The 21,298-nt window shown below is 35.4% G+C and overlaps 1 protein-coding gene and 1 long non-coding RNA gene across 2 annotated transcripts in view; one reads left to right on the forward strand and one right to left on the reverse strand.

The window, feature by feature from the left end:
• Positions 1-1,374: 1,374 nt before the first annotated feature.
• Positions 1,375-3,007, forward strand: LOC107720927 (uncharacterized). Its single transcript, XR_001637663.1, has 3 exons — positions 1,375-1,451; positions 1,561-1,660; positions 2,867-3,007. It is a non-coding gene; the product is annotated as an uncharacterized LOC107720927 (long non-coding RNA).
• A 3,393-nt stretch (positions 3,008-6,400) lies between these two features.
• Positions 6,401-21,298, reverse strand: part of LOC107720926 (olfactomedin-like protein 2A) — a 28,732-nt gene continuing 13,834 nt past the window's right edge. Inside the window, exons 3-8 of the mRNA XM_016528759.1 lie at positions 20,015-20,122; positions 18,826-19,014; positions 17,625-17,880; positions 9,980-10,237; positions 9,367-9,552; positions 6,401-7,729 (exon numbers count right to left, since the gene is read on the reverse strand). Coding sequence (XP_016384245.1) covers positions 7,116-7,729; positions 9,367-9,552; positions 9,980-10,237; positions 17,625-17,880; positions 18,826-19,014; positions 20,015-20,122 — 1,611 coding nt within the window. The 3' untranslated portion in view covers positions 6,401-7,115. The remainder of the gene's footprint in view (positions 7,730-9,366; positions 9,553-9,979; positions 10,238-17,624; positions 17,881-18,825; positions 19,015-20,014; positions 20,123-21,298) is intronic.

Consider the following 21,298-nt stretch of genomic DNA (forward strand, 5'->3'; position numbering starts at 1 on the left):
AGTTTCCTAATTTAGTGCTGATATTCATAATTTGCTCCAGAGACAAAGAGAACGTGAGAAAGAAGAGAGTCACTTTCATATTCCCATGAAGGCAAAGAAACGTCCTGGAAATTGCAATTGTTTACTTATTTTGACGATTCTCCCATTTAAGGGCATCCATGAAGAATTGTTGTTATCCTGACATCAAGATCAGCTCCGAACTAAAGCTCCTCATTTCCTTGTGTTTGGCTTGGATTGTGCACATTAAAACACTGAGGATGTTTTCACTCCGAATGAGGAATTCTCTTTAAGATAAATACAGCATCTTCTGCACTAAATATACTATATATATATATAAATATATATATATAAGTTTTTTGTTTTTTTTCACTGAGGAATTATGATGCCGCAAACATTTGCATGGCCCGATTTCCGATCTGGCAGGCCAAACACCTGAATCAGCTGTATAAAATGCCAAAAAAAGCATTACTCTGCTGAGGGTTTGAGTTTATGCCTAGTTATAATGTTCTTCACTATTTTTTGATGAATTACTGCTGTCATGATCAATAAAAATGTACACAAACATCTCTTGTTAATAGCATTTTTTTTACCGCTTTCTATCAGCAAAATTAATTGCAGCAGGAAAATAGTGCTGATATATTGTATTATAGGCTTAATCAAGAAGCCATGTTTTTACTCAAATGAATGACAATGCCTTAATTTGACCTGTTAATTGCTCAAATCTTGTCTTTTTTCTTGACACAAAGCACTTGTATGGCTTCAGGAATATAGCCCACAAGTCAAATAGTCTGTTTTTAATGATTTTGTGTCTTTTTATTTGTTTGACTGCATTTCAATCATACGGGTTTCGTAAAACATGAGGGTGAGTAAATTATTTATTTATTTATTTGACTTTTTTTTTTTTTTACTGAAGTCTGAGCACTTTTATAAATGGTCTCTAGTTGATTTACTTCAAGCAAATAAATTTCAAGCCTATCAAACATTAAAAAAACACTGCAGTGTTATTTTAGTAGTAGGCCTATTTATAGGCTATAGCATTACAGTAATTAATAATATTTTAAATTAGCTTTTATTTTTCAGACCTGCAAATAGGTGAAACATTTCTTAAATTAGCATTTGAAATCATTTAGAAAAATTCTGATATTAGAATAGAAATGCAATGTCTCTCTCTGACAGCAGGAGGCGCTTTCACCTGTAGGCCTACACAAAACTACGCAGCGCTGCACTTATCTACATTATTATTTTTTTTATTATTATGCTTCCATTTACAACAAACAAACAAGGTACATAAACACATCACATAATCTAACAACACGTGAACAGCCTTCACTTATCTACATTATTTTTATTGTTAGAGCGGGCGCGGCCATTTTGAAAACGCGAGGCTTCCGAATATCCTCTTCCAGCTGTTTTTAGCTGTACAAAACAGTTCTTTATGCTGCTTGATGCTGGTATTTACTGGTATTCTTTTAATGTTTCTTGTATTTATAAAAAAAACACTGGGTTGTAGCGCATATACTTTTACCGTTTACTGCAACTTGTTATTCTTGTTGTTTACAGAGCGGCTAATGAATCGGAAGTCTCGCACATTCACAGAATAGCTTACTTCCGCGTTGCAAGATGAGGTAGATAAACACTACTTATTAGGCATCTTACGAAGGTAAGTTTAAGTTTTTAAACTTAATATTTCTATTTTATTTTATTTCAGCCTTATTTAAATTAATGAAAAATAATGTAATAGTTTTTATTACCAATAACAACATCAGTATTGAAATGAATATGGGTGCAACTTCAGTCTTAGTTGAGGATGAACCATAAACAAGAATCACAAATGTAATTTATCAATCGTGCCCTTGACCGCAGCAGTTAACCTCAGGAAGCCCTAGAGGGATTGTTGCTTTTGGCCATTAAATGATAACATATGACACTTTGGTGTCTGTATGTCGAGGCACAGTTGGAGGACTATAGTTTACTAACCCCTGCTACCCCAACCCAAATACCACAGGATGAGATGCTAGATAATGAGAGGGAGTTCCCTCTGTTCCATCTAATCTGGGGCTCAGTTTTAATCCCTAAACCCTCTGAGGCCTTACCAAATGCACAAACACATATGTGGCCTGAATGTATGTGTCAGCAGAACATTAGCTCTGGTAGACCACTGTAGTCCAACGAAAAACCAGTTATCATGTTCCTTAATCTGGTTGGACCTGGTTTTTCCAGCACTGTGGGCAGCGTATTAGCTGGAAACAGTGTTATTTTAGTATACTAATACAAAGTTATAGACTAACATAGTTGTTGGTGTTATTTTATAATGGTGTTTTATTTTTTGAATTTATTCTGTTTTCATTTTAATTTTAGTTGAATTGCTTGTGATTTTGTTTTGTGTTGTAATTTTTTATTAAAGATTGTTTTAATTAGGCTAAGTTTTAGTTTTGAATTGTTTAGTTTTATTTACTTTAGTACTTAAACTAAACAAAAATGAAAAATGTTGCCGTGGCTTTTTATATTTAGTTTTACTTCAGTTAATGCCTATTTTATTTCGAGTAATGCAAATGGTTTTGTTTTTTTAATGATAATAGCACTGCCTAAAAACATCTGTAATGTTACCATGTGTGAATTATTAACAGCAATTGTTAAAACGTTCTCACATTATCTTGTTTCTGAGAAACTAGTGTCTTCTCTCTCCTCCTCAAACTATCCGTAGCTCCAGCCAAAAAACCATAAAGTGCTTTCAGTCACGTCTCTCATCCGCTGCCTGATTCTCTCCATTGGAAGTTTGATTAATTGCAGATTACAGATTTTACAGTTTCGTTCTCCATAACATCACTCCACAGTTATTAAAACGAACTCCTCTTGTGTTCCGCAGAGTTAATCTAAATGATTTACAGACGCGACTGCTGCCAAAAACGCTGGACTACCACACAGAACCGCCCATCAGAGAGAGAAAACCACTCAAAAACAACAAAACACACTAACTGACCATTTATCCACTGACAAGAACACTAACCATTGCAACACAAACCCTTTGAATTCAGTCCTGTAGCTCCTCACAGCAATATATAACAGTGAACAGGCTCAGGAAATGACTGATGTAACAGCATTGATCTGTAGAATCACAATGATTATCTGTGTTTGCTTTACTGTGATCTCTTGTATATTTACAGATTACCTGTAATAGTGTGATGTCCACAGTATATTGGTGCTTGGGTTCCCAGCATGAACTGTGGCATGAATAAAATCAAGCAGTAATTTTCTTGTTTATTAAAAATTTGTTAAATATTAAGTACAAAAAAAATATATTTGCATTTTGACCATGTGCAGCCAGTTATTTTCTGTAAACACTATTACACCAGGGAGAAAATTAAGCAAATTAGATCCAAGTTTGCAGTCAAAGGGAACACTAATTATCATAATGAAGAACATTTACACTGTATGTGACACCCTTCATTGCCGGCCTTAGTAAAATTCTGAAAGCCAATGCAGTATTTTGTAACAGGTTATTGTTAAATATCATAAAGCCTGTCATTTTTTTAAAAAAGACATGAGACAGAAGTTTCAACCACCTTTACCGCCACAACGTGACATTTTTCAGAGTGAAACAACTAAAAGAAGAAAAAACAGTGGGACTTGATTTTATCCATCGGTTGTTGATTGGATTGTGAAAATTATAATATTAATAATAAAAGACTTATTTGCATGAATTATGTGAATTATGTTTGCAGATTGCTTTTTTTCATTTTTATTAGGGTTTTATTTTTATTTTATTTCCTTTTTAATTGTAGTAATTTTAGTACATCAACTCAAACTCATTTTATTTTGGCCAATTGGCAAGGCAAGTTTTTTTAAGCAGATGTTTTTCATCTAATATTTATGATTCATGAAGAGGAAATTGCAACTGGCTTTACTGCTGTAATGTGACATAATTCAGAGTGAAACAACTATCAAACGAAAAAAAAAACTGAGTGAAGCTTGATTTTATCCATAGGTTGTTGATTGGATTGTGAAAATGAACAAAATGAAAATGAAGTTACATTTTGATTAAAGATTGCAAAGTCAAAAACAAATATAAAAATGCATGGATGAAGCATTCACAATAAGACCAGTGACATGCATTAAAGGGGTCCTATTATGTTCTTTTACAATGTCTTGAATTTGTTTTGGGGGTGTACTAGAACATGCTTGGCGGTTCTAAAAACGCATTATTATTTTACATAATTTACATTATTACAATACCTTTCTCCCCATCCTGGCACAAACGGCTCGATTAGTTCCGAAAAACTAAATGTGATGTGATTGGTTAGCTGTCCCAGTGCATTGTGATTGGGCTCCGGTCAATATTAACATATCAATTTGAGCCGGATTCAGACCCAGAGAATATTGAACAAGAGGATCGCGCAGAACCTTTGCACGCACGGATATGGCAAGACATATTAGAGTGGTAACGTTATTGTTGTTGTTGTTTTTTTTGGCTAAATCCCATTTTTGATAGGATGTCAACAACCGCTTAAAAAACATCTGCATTTACTATGTACAGATAAGCACATATGTATTATTTTTATTGTTATTTAATTATAACATTATAACATGAATTGCAGCGAAACTGTTATACAACTGAATTTATTTATACCATAGTCCAGTTTTTCCCAGGGGGCATATATATGCAAACTCATTCTCTGCCAGCAGGAGGCGCTGTTGGAGTGGTAGAGATCAAGGTTTCCCCAGTAACGGCTGTACATAAAGCAGCACTCCGCTCCCAAAAAAAAAACACTGCTTTATCAGACATTACATGCAAGATTAAATGAAAATGACATCCAATTTTCTGAAGACAGTCGGTTTCCTTCAGAAATACAGTGATATAAAAACACCCGCACTCAATGTAATGGGCCGCTTTGTGATATCACAAAACCCTGAAAACAAACGCTGTAGTCCAAACGAATCGTTGGTTGTAGTTCTTGAAAAGGGATTTTTTAAAAACGAAATATCTCCCTTTGGAGTGGACTTTGAGATTTGTAAGTTTGAAGATCTTTTTTATGCCCAAACATACACACTACACACTGACTAAAATTCAAAAAGTGAAAAAGCATAATAGGACCCCTTTAAAAGAATAAATGGGGTCAATTTTGATTTCATGGCCTTCTTCGAGGCTTTCTTTAACAAAACCCACACGATCCCACAAACCAGAAACTACTCCCACTTCCATCCTAGCAGTCTTTTTAATCTGTTTAGAAATATATTTCACAATACCAAATGCACATTTAACAAAATCCAATTAAGAGTTTATTAAAATCACATATGCTGCATTGACAAAGTTAAAGAAATCTCTTCCTCTTGGGAAGATTGTGTTTGTAAAACTCAGTCAAAACAAAATAAAAAATATTCTGCTATTTACAGAGAGCACAAGGACGACAAACTGCTTTAAAACAACATTCTAAATATAATACGGCATATGTATCCGTACCCATGCGTCACACAGGCTTTCCTCGCATGACCTGCCTGTTATAAACATTCTATACGTAACCCTGCCCAGTCATTAAAGAGACTCCCAAACATAATCATACGCTCTCATTAGCACACAAAGCATTCTTTCTCCATTATGATGTCATGCTTTACCAGTCCGCTGAGGCTATATGGGCCAAAACACTGGAAGACAATTTTCTGGCACATTCTTGATGTGAAAACATATAACAATTTTCCTTCAGTTCAGAATGCTTATGTTTATAAAATATCATTACAGGTACATGAAACATGAGGTTACGTTATGCTGTTGGTGTGGTTGGCATGACAAGCTTTTATTTTTGTTAAAGAAGAGCAAGTCACGAAACTCTTAACTTAATGATTTACACATGTCCTAACCAGGAGCGATGCGTAAGACATTTGTCACCAGCAGGATTTCAGGATAAGTTCTAATCCATAAAAAAAGTTTCATGCAGTGATGCTTCTCAAGTAAAGTTATAATGTTTTAAGATTTTTAGATATTTTTTACTACATAAAAACAATCATGAAAAAAATTTATTACATTGTATTATTTAATTTTTATTTATTATTTTTCTTTATTAATTACATTTTATTTAAATTTAATTATTATTCTATACAAAAATGTTATTGTTTTTTTATTTGTATTGTTTGATGTTGCTTTATTACAGCATGCCTGGTTAGGACAGTGTAAATTATGTAAACATTTGTAAGGGCTTTTTAATAGAGATTAAAATAAACTCAAAGTTCTAGAAGCTGTAATTGACCCTTCGCAGAGAGTTTGATTGACAGGTGATCTGCCCAATCATAATGCCGAATCTCCCATTTTTGTCCGACAAACAAATCAGACAGGAGAGTAGATTAACGTCAGTGGACTTGAACTTGAAAAATGGTGTGCATTCTTTCCGTGGTTGAAACAAGATACCTTCTGATGTTCTTTTATGTTTATTTCATGCTATAACTAGTAAAGAGAAAGAGATGATCGGTTCATGTGCCACTTGAACTAAGGCGCTACATGATGTGTGCGTGAGAGCGCCATGGCTTCTCGGATGTAGCAACAGCATCAGGTCTTTGCAAAGGGTCAATTGTGAACACTTTAGAACCTTTCACATGAATCGTATTAGAACTTAATTGGACGTCAGGACAAGTGTTATGTGCAAATACAAAAAACTATCCTGTCCTGTTTTAAGTTGCAAAAAAGAAGGAACGTTATACACATTTTCCAATAAACATGCTTAAAAATGTCAGCGGCATGTGGAAAGAAAGATGAAATTGGTTAACTTTAAGCGATGTGTAATTGTATGCTAATTCAAAATGGTCAAAGTTGATATGGGTCAACCTGTGCACAACAAGAAACTGGGAGTAGCTTCGCTCCACAGAGTTTAATGCATTGGGAATTTTGACGTGAATCATGTGAGAAGGCCTTTAGATTTCATTCGACGGGATTCTAGATTTGGTAATGAATTCTAGAGCAGCGGTTATGTAATCCCTTTGTTCTTATATAATCTCAAACAAATGTCTATTAAAATTCATGAGGAGACAATGAACCGTTTCAAGAGAGCATTTGTCAGTGGAACCAATGAGGCAGTTACAATCAGGAAGTGGCTTTTGCTTTGAGTAAATAAGATTGCTAAAGTCTGATTTCATTTCTTTTCTTGCTCTACAAAGTTGATGCTGTAGGTGAGCTGGTGTCCACTGTCCCAGGCGTACAGAACCTTCTCTTTTGGGTTGTAATCGACTTGTGTGGTGAACCCGTATTCGTTAATGAACAGTAAACGCGGTGACGCCTCGGCCCCCGTGAGCGTGTCGTATGCATACGAAACCTCCCCTTCCCGCTGATTGTAAATGTCCACCGCGTAGAGGACGCCACATATTATGAAGCAGTTCCCGAACGAATTTCTTCGCAGTCTCGTCCTCCATGTTGTCTCCTTTTTGACAGACAGGTCATTGGGATCTAGTTTACTGACTACAATGACCTCGGCCTGTCCGTAGTCATCGTCAACAGACGGGTAAATGACCCAAAGTCCGTTCTCGTCCACGGCGAAATCGATATCAGAGTGGCCTTTCCACTTCCAAGGTGTGGTGTCTTCGTAGACGACGTCGTGGAGCTGAGCCCAGGCGGCTACGAATCGTTGCTTGAGGTCGTATTTGATGATGTTCTTTGTGAAGGCACGGTTATAGTAAAACCCTCCTCTGTACACAACATGACCTGTTCCGATCCAGTTATAAGGCAGCTTGTACAGGTTACTCCAACGGCCTGCCAGGAAAAGAAAGAGAAGTGGATAAAATGTGCACAATAACAAACTTTCGTTGGCAACAAAGTCCATTTTCTATTGTGTTGGGATTTATAAAGCACAGCTCATGCATAACTAGGGTTGCAAAGGGGTGGAAAATTTCCGGTAAATTTCCAAAAATCCCTGGAATATTCAAAAAAATCTTGGAAAGTTTCCAAAATTTCTGGAATGTTTCCGAAATTTACTTTTTTGCAACCCTATGCATAACAAGTCATGTTCAAACCAAGCAGTTTTCTATTGGATACAGTCCATGTCACTCAACTTGAACCCATTGTGAAGTCTGAATGGGCAAATGTTTCAGCCTCAAGCAAAACTCCCAGTTGCATAGATTACTATTGGATTACTAACTGGATTTTGCATGCCAAAATTCACAAAACAACAGTAAATGTGACCTCACCCTAACATAAACCCACAAAACGGAGGAATTTTAAATGTAAAAAGTAGATTTTAAATGCAACATAGATAGATAGATTTTATTTTTTTTATCTATCTATCTATCTATCTATCTATTGCTGTTTTCCAAATATACAAATAAGCAATTTTTTCCCCTATGGTAATCTTGCTTGTCTTGCCAAGCGAGCCATAACTGCCACTGTTGCCCCCTAAAAAATTCAGTGTATGACTCCCCTAGCTCTGTCTTAAAGGGGTCATATGATGCGATTTCAAGTTTTCCTTTCTCTTTGGAGTGTTACAAGCTCTTGGTGCATAAAGAAGATTTGTAAAGTTGCAAAGACTAAAGTCTCAAATCCAAAGAGATATTCTTTATAAAAGTTAAGAGTCAGCCACGCCTATCTAAAACAGCTCGTTCTAACACACCCCCACATATCTACATCACTATGTGGAAATATTAGCATAATGCCACCCAAAATGTTGATTGACAGATGTCTCGTCCAGTCAGCGGTGAGTAATCCCAAACCAATGGTGCTGTCTCAAACTATACCTACCTCTTCCGATTTGTCTGATTTTCGTTGTGTTTTCTGATTTGTTAATTTGTTTTCGGATTTGTCTTTGTGTTTTCTGACTTGTTATTTTGTCTTCGAATTTGTCATTGTGTTTTCTGACTTGTTATAATGTTTTCTGAATTGTTGTTGTGCTTTCTGAATTGTTATTTTGTTTTTTAGACTTGCATTTGCGTTTGTAATTTGTTATTTTGTTTTCAGAATTGTGATTTTTTTTGCACTTCACGGCCACCGTATATGACCCCTTTAACAGTAAATATTTTTAGAAGTATATTAATACCAGTCTAAACAGGCACACAAACACACACTAAAATCAACTGTAACATCTTCCAAACTCTTTCTCCTGTTCCAGGGCCAGACTCACACACAGACATATTCACTGAGCAGCACACACTCTCAAGCACAGACATTGACATCATTCACACTTACAGTTATTCAGAAATCCAAACCTCATCCAAAGAAAATCCCTATCATTGTTTACTAAAAACAATATGAAGACCTTTTAATTCAAAACACTCAGTGTCCTCTGTGAATTGACCTTAGTCACACAAAAGGTATTACCTCAGTTGTCTTTCATAGTGTCTCTAGACAGCTGCATTCAATTAATAATAACAGCATTAAGTATGAATTATCTTACACACCCTGTTTAAAGTTGTCCAAGTTCCGGAACTCCACAAGGTTGTTGCCGTAGTAATAGTTGGTGACGTAGATTTTGGAGTCCTTGGTGGCGGGATCCTTCATCCATGCGCCCTCATTTCTCCCGTAACTGTGCTGTTTGACCGGCAGATCAACGGAGGCCAGCGTCCCTTCACAGCTGTGCTCTTTAACTGCCAAAAAACATCAACAACTGCACCAGGATGCAACTACATCGATTGGATGAAGAATTTTAATTTGCTAATTTTTATTCAAAGTTTAGTTTTAGTTACATTTACTTTGCATTGTTTCATTTCAGTTTACAATGTTTTTAAACTAATATTTTTTTTGTCTCGGTTTTAGTTTAGGATAATTTTTGTAGTGCTACTTTTTTATTAAATGTCTTTCACTGTAAATATACAATCCAATCTCACAGGAAAACATAACTATTTTAGAAGGTGTTGATTGCATATGAATTTTTAGACAATTTTTATGCGTAACGGCATAATCAGATCATGTGAAAACTTAGGAATGAGATAAATTCAACCGAATTAGCCATCGATTTAACAAAACATTAAATATTTATGAATTATCATAAGATTGTGTTGAAATCTACCGTACCTGCGATGTATGAGTTGTTGCTGGTGTTGTCCAGCACTAGTGCAATGGTTGGAGCCGGTCGCTCCTCTCTGTATATTGTTCTGCTAGTTGTTGTCGTCCTCTGGGTTGTTGTTGTTGTTGTTGTGGGAGGAGTGGTTGTTGTTATTGTCATGGGTACAGTTGCCGGGGTTGTCTCTGTTGCTAAGGTGTCAGGAAATATGGTACTTTCCTCTTCCTCTACCTCTACCTCAAGCAACGTGTCCGTTTCATCAGGTCTCTCTTCATATGAAACAAAAACAGAGAGTAATTAAAATCGCCTCACATTTCACACTTAAATTAAACACTGAAAACAGAAACTGAGCAGCAAACAGTTTCAACATTCATAATAAGAAATGTTTTTTGAGTAGCAAATCAGCATATTAGAATGATTTCTGAAGGATCATGTGACACTGAAGACTGGAGTATAATGACGCTGGAAATTCAGCATTGCATCACAAAAATAAATTACATATACTCAAATAGAAAACAGTTATTTTAAATTGTAAAAATATTTTCAAATATCATTGTTTTTTACTGTATTTTTTTATCAAATAAACGCAGCCTTGGTGAGCATAAGAGACTTCTTACAAAAAAATCGTAATTATTCCAAACTTTTGACCGGTATTGCATATGACTTGACAAATTCTGAAATAATAGACAAGAGCCAAGCACAGACCTATTTATTTCCTACACCTGCTCTGTGTGGGTACATGAAGTCTCTGGAAACATTGTAATGCCAATAAAACTTGTTGACATGTCAAAGTTTGAGTTTTAAATCCGTTTCTACACCAATTACTCAACACTTCCAGGACAAGATGACTTGCATCTAAAAACAAAGTATTTATAAGTTGACGTTCGAGTGAGTATTTTGCCAAACTGCTCTCCACAACAGTATGAACACAACTGGTTTCTCATGTTTAGCATATAACACGCTCGATCTCACCAGGGTTGGTCATATTTACTGTGGTAGTGCACCTGCTGGGGTGGCACGGGATTGTGGGAAAGCTATATTTACGAGAGACTGGATTCGATTACTGTACATTAGATCACAGGGTGGGACGACGAAAATAAATCGCATTTAATAGTAAAAGTAATTTATGTTTATTAGAACATATTTACTTGACTTACGCTTGGTCCGCCGGCTTTTGTATGGCTTTGCATTCCTGTCAGGACAGATCATACTGAATCTCCATCACAGCTCTGGTATACATTATCTTAAACCAGTCAAACAAATCCAGCCCAATGGCCAAGACACGCTAACAAAGTTAAATAGACCTTAGTCTGAGGAGATGTCATATTCAATTTGACGTGAACAAAGACAAGGCTTCTGAGGTACAGTTTGTTTTAACTGACGAAACACAATTTTTTTTTTTTTACAATTTTAGCTGACAATAAACATTCAGTGGATATAAAGCATAGGTTATGAAAATTAGAAGTGACCTAAGATCTAAATACAGATAGAGATCCATTTAGCGAATTTTATGCATTCCCTGGGAATCAAAACCATGACATTGGCATTGCTACAAACATACTCCAATGTTTCGAAAAAGTGCCAAAGAACATTAAATATAAAAAAAATGATAATGATTCAAAAAGGAAGTGTTCCTTACACACTTGTTGACATTCATCAAGTAAGTCAAATAAAAAATAGCATCTAATGCTGTGTTACAGTACATTCAGTTTGGAAAGTCAGAAATTACAACTTGGAAATATACAATCAATTTAACCCACATTGGATTTTTTAATTGCTTAAGACACTGATTAAAATAACTGGGTTTTTTTCTTTCTTGAAATTTTTTAACTTTCTCATTTAAGGTCATGAATGTGCATGCAAAGTTTCAACACATAGATGTGTTTTTATCAAATAAATGCAGCCTTGGTGAGCATAAGAGACTTCTTACAAAAAAATCGTAATTATTCCAAACTTTTGACCGGTATTGCATATGACTTGACAAATTCTGAAATAATAGACAAGAGCCAAGCACAGACCTATTTATTTCCTACACCTGCTCTGTGTGGGTACATGAAGTCTCTGGAAACATTGTAATGCCAATAAAACTTGTTGACATGTCAAAGTTTGAGTTTTAAATCCGTTTCTACACCAATTACTCAACACTTCCAGGACAAGATGACTTGCATCTAAAAACAAAGTATTTATAAGTTGACGTTCGAGTGAGTATTTTGCCAAACTGCTCTCCACAACAGTATGAACACAACTGGTTTCTCATGTTTAGCATATAACACGCTCGATCTCACCAGGGTTGGTCATATTTACTGTGGTAGTGCACCTGCTGGGGTGGCACGGGATTGTGGGAAAGCTATATTTACGAGAGACTGGATTCGATTACTGTACATTAGATCACAGGAAGTGTTCCTTACACACTTGTTGACATTCATCAAGTAAGTCAAATAAAAAATAGCGTCTAATGCTGTGTTACAGTACATTCAGTTTGGAAAGTCAGAAATTACAACTTGGAAATATACAATCAATTTAACCCACATTGGATTTTTTAATTGCTTAAGACACTGATTAAAATAACTGGGTTTTTTTCTTTCTTGAAATTTTTTAACTTTCTCATTTAAGGTCATGAATGTGCATGCAAAGTTTCAACACATAGATGTGTTTAGGAAAGGATGTACAAATTTGGTAACATCAGTTATGTTGGGGTCAGATTGACTCACCATTGAATGAATCAAAAACCAACACTTTGAAAAACAGCAAAGAGTCCAGTAAACAGAACAGAAACAGAACACCTTTATTGTAGCTTGTTAAAGGCTAAAACATGAAACGCATAAGGACTTGTCAAATTTAAGACTCAAAATGCACTCAAAATCACCCACAGAGAATTTGCAAAAAGTCTGTGAAATTGTGTTTTCGGTTGTTAGTTTTTTGGATCTCGATTACTGTAGTCTGCTGTTCCTGATAAAGAGTTTGAAAACCCATTTTACCTTTTACCAAGGGTTTGAGAACCAGACATAAATCGTACAAATGGTGATAAATATTATCTACAGTTACACTAAGTGCAAATACTGTACTATTTACACTAAGTTGTAGATATTTGCACCTCAGTGTGCAAATAGTCACTGTAGTAGTGATATCAAAAATAAATAAACATAAAAGTTTGTTTTTGTGTGTGTGTGTGTGTGTCTTTGCAGCTAATTTTAAACAAAAAGATGTGGGTAAACACAACCGGGGTTCATAATCTCACATCTTTTTTATTGTTTTAGTCTGACAAGCTGCAATAGAGGTTTTTTGCTTTTACATGACTCTGACATGTTTTTCATACTATTGAATTGTCATATTGTTGAATTGCATGGAAACCAATACCAACACAAAAGCTGTGCTCTGATTTTCAACATCATGCAAATAAAATGCATTATCACTTGACTAAATCACATGACAATTAAACATTTTAAGCAAACATTTGCAGAGAAGTGCATTAAAACTCTATGTGATCCTATTTTGATAATCATACACCTGCAAATCAAAAGTGTCTTTACACAGCGTCTCTAGAACTCTATGCACTGTTCTTAATTTGACATTTTATCCCCAAATGTCTTTTTATATTGTTAAATATCCAACATCCAACTTTAAATGGTATGCAGAATAAAACCTACAGATTTGAAGATTGGCACAGTGGCACATTACTTACAACTCAACCTTATTTTGGGTTTTTATCTGCAAACCAAAACTGCAATGTGAGACGTTTCCAAAGTGCTAGTGTACGGATTAATCTAAGGGCCATTCGTTTACAGTAATTTATGCTTTAATCAGATTCCCTGTGATTGTATCTAACGTGCACCAAAATAGTCAGGACCCAATTTGGGAAGCAGCGATTTGGTTACGCCTATGGATAACACAAGATTAGATCAGACCGCATTACATGTCACTATAGACGCCATTGATTGGGCTGCTTTCAGAACACTTATTGTATAATTCAAAGAGAAAAAAAAAACAGTGTTGCCGCAATCACAAACGGCGGTAACCATGGAGTCCGTCAGGCAAGAGGAACCCATCTAGGACTTAAACAGGAAGTGAGGCCGCCTGCCCAAAATGAATAGAAACACTGTTGAATTGGAGACATTTGGCTGTTTTTTGTAGAAACCCTGCAGCCGATATGAATGTCATGCGTGCATCAGAAACTTCAGTGGATATAAAGCATAGGTTATGAAAATTAGAAGTGACCTAAGATCTAAATACAGATAGAGATCCATTTAGCGAATTTTATGCATTCCCTGGGAATCAAAACCATGACATTGGCATTGCTACAAACATACTCCAATGTTTCGAAAAAGTGCCAAAGAACATTAAATATAAAAAAAATGATAATGATTCAAAAAGGAAGTGTTCCTTACACACTTGTTGACATTCATCAAGTAAGTCAAATAAAAAATAGCATCTAATGCTGTGTTACAGTACATTCAGTTTGGAAAGTCAGAAATTACAACTTGGAAATATACAATCAATTTAACCCACATTGGATTTTTTAATTGCTTAAGACACTGATTAAAATAACTGGGTTTTTTTCTTTCTTGAAATTTTTTAACTTTCTCATTTAAGGTCATGAATGTGCATGCAAAGTTTCAACACATAGATGTGTTTAGGAAAGGATGTACAAATTTGGTAACATCAGTTATGTTGGGGTCAGATTGACTCACCATTGAATGAATCAAAAACCAACACTTTGAAAAACAGCAAAGAGTCCAGTAAACAGAACAGAAACAGAACACCTTTATTGTAGCTTGTTAAAGGCTAAAACATGAAATGCATAAGGACTTGTCAAATTTAAGACTCAAAATGCACTCAAAATCACCCACAGAGAATTTGCAAAAAGTCTGTGATATTGTGTTTTCGGTTGTTAGTTTTTTGGATCTCGATTACTGTAGTCTGCTGTTCCTGATAAGAGTTTGAAAACCCATTTTACCTTTTACCAAGGTTTGAGAACCAGACATAAATCGTACAAATGGTGATAAATATTATCTACACTTACACTAAGTGCAAATAATGTACTATTTACACTAAGTTGTAGATATTTGCACCTCAGTGTGCAAATAGTCACTGTAGTAGTGATATCAAAAATAAATAAACATAAAAGTTTGTTTTTGTGTGTGTGTGTGTGTGTCTTTGCAGCTAATTTTAAACAAAAAGATGTGGGTAAACACAACCGGGGTTCATAATCTCACATCTTTTTTATTGTTTTAGTCTGACAAGCTGCAATAGAGGTTTTTTGCTTTTACATGACTCTGACATGTTTTTCATACTATTGAATTGTCATATTGTTGAATTGCATGGAAACCAATACCAACACAAAAGCTGTGCTCTGATTTTCAACATCATGCAAATAAAATGCATTATCACTTGACTAAATCACATGACAATTAAACATTTTAAGCAAACATTTGCAGAGAAGTGCATTAAAACTCTATGTGATCCTATTTTGATAATCATACACCTGCAAATCAAAAGTGTCTTTACACAGCGTCTCTAGAACTCTATGCACTGTTCTTAATTTGACATTTTATCCCCAAATGTCTTTTTATATTGTTAAATATCCAACATCCAACTTTAAATGGTATGCAGAATAAAACCTACAGATTTGAAGATTGGCACAGTGGCACATTACTTACAACTCAACCTTATTTTGGGTTTTTATCTGCAAACCAAAACTGCAATGTGAGACGTTTCCAAAGTGCTAGTGTACGGATTAATCTAAGGGCCATTCGTTTACAGTAATTTATGCTTTAATCAGATTCCCTGTGATTGTATCTAACGTGCACCAAAATAGTCAGGACCCAATTTGGGAAGCAGCGATTTGGTTACGCCTATGGATAACACAAGATTAGATCAGACCGCATTACATGTCACTATAGACGCCATTGATTGGGCTGCTTTCAGAACACTTATTGTATAATTCAAAGAGAAAAAAAAAACAGTGTTGCCGCAATCACAAACGGCGGTAACCATGGAGTCCGTCAGGCAAGAGGAACCCATCTAGGACTTAAACAGGAAGTGAGGCCGCCTGCCCAAAATGAATAGAAACACTGTTGAATTGGAGACATTTGGCTGTTTTTTGTAGAAACCCTGCAGCCGATATGAATGTCATGCGTGCATCAGAAACTGAAGCTAATTCATTAGTGCATGTCGGCTGTCATTTCATACTCTAAAGTCACTCTCTGGCTGGCGTCCTCCACTAGTATCCCGTTAATGTGAGTGCTGGATCATCAAGTCCCAAGATCCTGAGATCCAGTTTTACTGTGAGATGTTCATCATGTGAGACTTCAGTGTGTGTGTACTCGGCTATAGTTTAGGGCCAAAAATATCCCAAAAGAGACAGAAATCCAAAAACCTCCCTTTGAGGACATTCAAGGACTTCCTCATTTGGGAAACTGAATCAAAATAACGTAATTTGAAACGGTAGATGCAGTTGTTTTGGTGATCAGGTCAAGTTTTATTTTAGGGTTAGAATTAGCACTGGTAATATTTATAATTAGCTTTTTATAAAATCAACACACATCAAGGGTATTAAATAGCAAAGTGTATATGTGTGTGTAATGTGTAATATTTCAAGTTTCTTCAGCTCACCTGGCAGATTTGCGTGTGGAAAAGTGTCTATGTGTTGTTGTGGGTATTATGAAAGCTTATGGAACTATGGAAGCTTATTTCCATCTTGGAATAAAAATGTAACAATTTTTTTCTCACAATTGCGAGGTAATATCTCACAATTCTGACATTTTTCTGAGAATTATGAGTTTATATCTTGCAACTGTAAGAGTTTACATCTTGCAATACTGACTTTTTTCCTTAACATCTCATATTTTTTACATTTTTTTATCTGAATTCTAACTTTACATCTCACAATTCTGTTTTTCTTTTATTTCCACCACAGAATAAAAAAATTAAAATATAATTGTGGCTTTTTATCTCATAATTCAGACTTTTCTTCTCAGAGTTGCAGGTTTATGTCTTACACTTCTTTATAATTTATATATAAATAAAAACAATGAATTGTGAGATATAAACTATAAGAATTGCAAGGAAAAAAATGTCTGAATTGTGAGACAAAAGGTTATTCTGTGGTGGAAATAAGCTTCCATATGATACAGAGAGTTCATTTCACAATTTATTCTGCTCTGAACTATATACTTACATTTGATAACAAATGGACAGGTTTGTGTGTGTGTGTGTGTGCATGAGTCCCCATATTAATAATTGTTTGCCAGACCAGATCCTTGTCTTACTACCAGAAAACGTTCGCATTTTCAACAGATGAAGTGGTTTATTGTCTGTTAGTTTATTGTCTATTAGTTTATTGACTGTGTGGATATGAATGTGTGCACATGTGTTTTGGGTTATGAGAGTGTGTCTGTGCTAATATCGAATTAAGCGTGTGTCTGGATTGGCGTGGATACAAGCAGCTGTGCTTCTGGGGAGCACAAAGGAAACAAGTTTGTCTTTATAAGAATGTGTGTTTCTGGGTGTGTGACATATTTAAACTTTTGTGGGCAAAACTGGTGAACATCTGTCCCCACAATCTGACTAAATCTGCTAGTATCTCAAAGAATTATAATGTATTTAATAAATGCCGGTTCGGTTTGTATATATAGAAAATTATTGGCTGTGTCTTACCTTTTTGGTTGCCTGTCTCATCAGTTTTGGTGGCTTTATAGTATGTGATTCCTCGGATAAGTCCTGGTTGGTTCTGTGAAGGTTTGGTTTTACTGGGCAGTTCTGTTTGCTCTGGTTTACCAGGTTTGTTTGGTTTTGTGGTCTCTTTCTTCGGCTTGGCCGGCTTTTCCTTCACTGGCTTTGGTGGAGGTTTCCCTTTTTCTGGTTTCTTTGCTGGAAACTTTGAAGCATCTTTGATATTTGTCCCCAGTGTGTCCTACAAACATAACACATGTCTAGCTCAACAGATGTTAGAGATCTCATCCTGAAAACTCCATGAACACTTACATATAATGTATGTAATCATATACGGAGTGTCCATTTTTACTAAGTGCAAATAGCCTGCCTTATTGGCACAGGGTATTTTACACTAACTCCACCCACCAACGTGTGATTGGGGTACTCAACACTACAAAATATGGCCGTCAAACCTCAGCTCCAGTGGCGTACATGTTAAATCACGTACCGTAGTCTTTTTGACGCGATCGACTCTGGGTTCAAATCCGCCTTTTGCCGAACTATTTTTTTCTCCCTTTTCAAATCTCATATCACACATCGCAATAAATCGAAAATTAATTTTCAATAAAAATGAAGGAAATAATCATAAAGTTGAAAAAAAAAGTATCGGGTAGGTGTAGGGAGGGCTTTATTGTCCCAATAAGGTGGCATGCATTTAATAATTTGAATTAGCATTATAATTTACACTCAGTACGTTATTATTGCATACTGTACTACAATACTGAGGTGCAAATAATTGCCTCTATTCACAATAAGTAGCATAAATAGACTGCTATTTTAACATAGTGTAAATAGAATATATAGCTATTTGCACTTAGTGTAAATAGCATATCACTAAAAAATACTGCTATTTTCTCTTAGTGTAAATAGAATCCATCGCTATTTGCTCTTAGTGTAAATAGCATTTAATTACACTTAGTGTAAATAGCCTCTATCGCTAGTTGGCCGCTGCCAATTATATAAGTATGTCTCATTTTACAAATGCACACAGTATGCATAATTTCTATATACTACCAGAGCACATTCTGCAGTGAGCTCAAATTTGATTTCCTGCATAGCAAATTAACTAGAACAATAATGTTTATCTTTTTAACACAATCTATTCAAATGGCTAAAGTCAGAGATGAAAGGTCACGACCCTTACCTGAACTTTGCTTTTAGGGCCCGAGGCGGTGGAGTCTTTCTGCAGCAGCTGTAGGCCCAGATTGGACAGCTCTTTCTTTATGCTCATCATGACGTCAGAATGGTTCTCGTACTGCCGTAGCTGATTGGTCAGAGTCGCCACACTGTCTCTCACAAAGTCATTCTCCCGAGAGAGGTTCATCTTTATCATCTGGGTGAGATGCACAGCTTTAAATCACACAATTGCCCTAAATATATTTGTACAAACAAATGCACCCACATCTAAATATATTTGTATAATTAAATGCATCTGCATAAAACTTAAATGTTCATCTTTCAATTCAACTTTTTATGCTGATAATACAATGTAATACACTACCATTGAAAAGTTTGGGGTCTTTGAGGTTTTACATATTGCAATTTAAAGTAATTGTTTTCTATTGTAATATATCCTAAAATGTAATTTATTCTTGTGATGCAAAGCTGAATTTTCAGCATCATTACTCCAGTCTTCTGTGTCACATGATCCTTCAGAAATCATTCTAATATGCTGATTTGCTGCTCAAAAACATTTACAGTTGTGCTGCTTAATATTTTTAAGGAAAATTTTATACAAATGATGATAATGTGATACATTTTGTTTCAGGATTCTGAAAGAACAGCATTTATTTGAAATAACATCTTTTGTGACATTATAAATGTCTTTACTTTCTTTACTTTGACTTTTGGACTATTCAATGCCTTCTTTCTGAATAAAACTATTAATTTCTTTCATAAACAAAATTATCTTACTAATCCCAGAAATGCAAAACGGAAGCATTTTCACTATTGGTCTTAGACTATATAACTAAGGTATTTGATAATGACCCACATTGTACATGCAGTAAATCTTTCGCGGTGCAGATTTCTAGCCCAGCTTTACCCGATAATGAGCAAAATTTAATTGGAAATAAAAACAGAGTGCATAAGTGTGACTATTACATGACTGTGGTTTTGTCCTTTGGACATTTCCTCTCTCTGTCCTGCTCTTTCTTACACGCACATTATTTTCCCATCCCTCAAGCCAAAGTGGAGCGGTATAACGGATAATAACTTTAGCCAGAGCATTGTGGGTAGCTACAGAATGTCCTGAGTCCAGTTAAATCCAGCCACGGCTCATTAATGTTCACATGTGTATGTTCACACACACTCAGTAGTACTATCACGCTCACCTCCTCTAGGTTATTCATTTGAGACACCACCTTATTGATGTACGAGTGAACTTTGAGAAGGTCCATACTGAAGAGAGTACCTTCCAGAAGGTCCACCATGGACTGCAGCTGCACACAAAGAAACAGAATTTCAAACATGGAAACTTAGTTTTGGAGGTTAACTAAACAGCATGGATTTCATGAATCGGCAATAATGTTAGCAGTTTGTCATGTCAATGATTGACAATAGTGATTAATATATTGCTACTAAAAAAATAAAGGTTCTTTATTGGCATTGATGGTTCCGTGAAGAACCTTTAACATCCAAGGAAATTTTTCATTCCAAAAAGGTTATTTTTAGTGGAAACCTGTGGAAAGATGTCCTTCATTGTAAGAAAAAAATGGTTCCTTTAGGAACTGTTCCCTGAAAGGTTCTTTGAAGAACCAAAAATGGTTCTTTTATGGCATCGCTGCGAAAACCCCCTTTTAAAATCTTCCCAACTAACAAAATATGTTCAATTAATGTTTTGCTAACGTTATTTCTGAATGTTCTCTGAATGTTCAAAATGTTTTAAAAACTTTTTCTTGGTTATATATGAACATTAAGTAAACATTCCATTTGATCATTTTTCAAACATTAATGGAATGTTACTTTTGGATGTTCTCTCAACATTCTAAAACAAGAAGTTACATTTAAAAACCGTTAGTCAAACGTTTCAGGAAAAAAAGTTCCATTAATGATTTATAAATAACTTTTAACAAACATTCTATCATTGTTACTGGAAGAACATTGGTTTATGACTTTGAGAGAACCTTGGCAGAACTTTAGCCAAAGTTCTGAGAATGTTCTCTGTTAGCTGGGTTTATTTATAAAAGTGTAGACCAGAAAAAAAAAACTAGTTGGATTTAAACTGTTTTTTAAACAGGAAAAAGATAAACAGTAGTGCTGTGTTCCATACATCGATACGGCGATGTATCGTCACAGAGATTTGACAATACGAATATCGATACAGCTGTCCCTGTATCGATATCGCGGCACGTGTGCTGCAGTGGACCACGCTTAATTTAAATACAAGAGCAGCGTTTAAAACGGAGTAGAAAAGGGCAAGGTTTCTAAAAAAAATAATGAATAGAGCATAATATATAAGCTACAACCAGGTTTATCTGGCCGCAGACAGAGGAACACAACCGGGGTTGCCTGATATAAAGAGACGTAATCCCCGAAACAGAGCTTCCCACTTGCGCAATAAGGAAATATCTGCTAAGTGTGTTACTTGTTTTTGTCAACCTGGCAACCATGTGCAC

This window comes from Sinocyclocheilus rhinocerous, unplaced genomic scaffold, assembly GCF_001515625.1.
Source record: "Sinocyclocheilus rhinocerous isolate Xijiao unplaced genomic scaffold, SAMN03320098_v1.1 scaffold751, whole genome shotgun sequence".
Lineage (NCBI taxonomy): Eukaryota > Metazoa > Chordata > Actinopteri > Cypriniformes > Cyprinidae > Sinocyclocheilus > Sinocyclocheilus rhinocerous.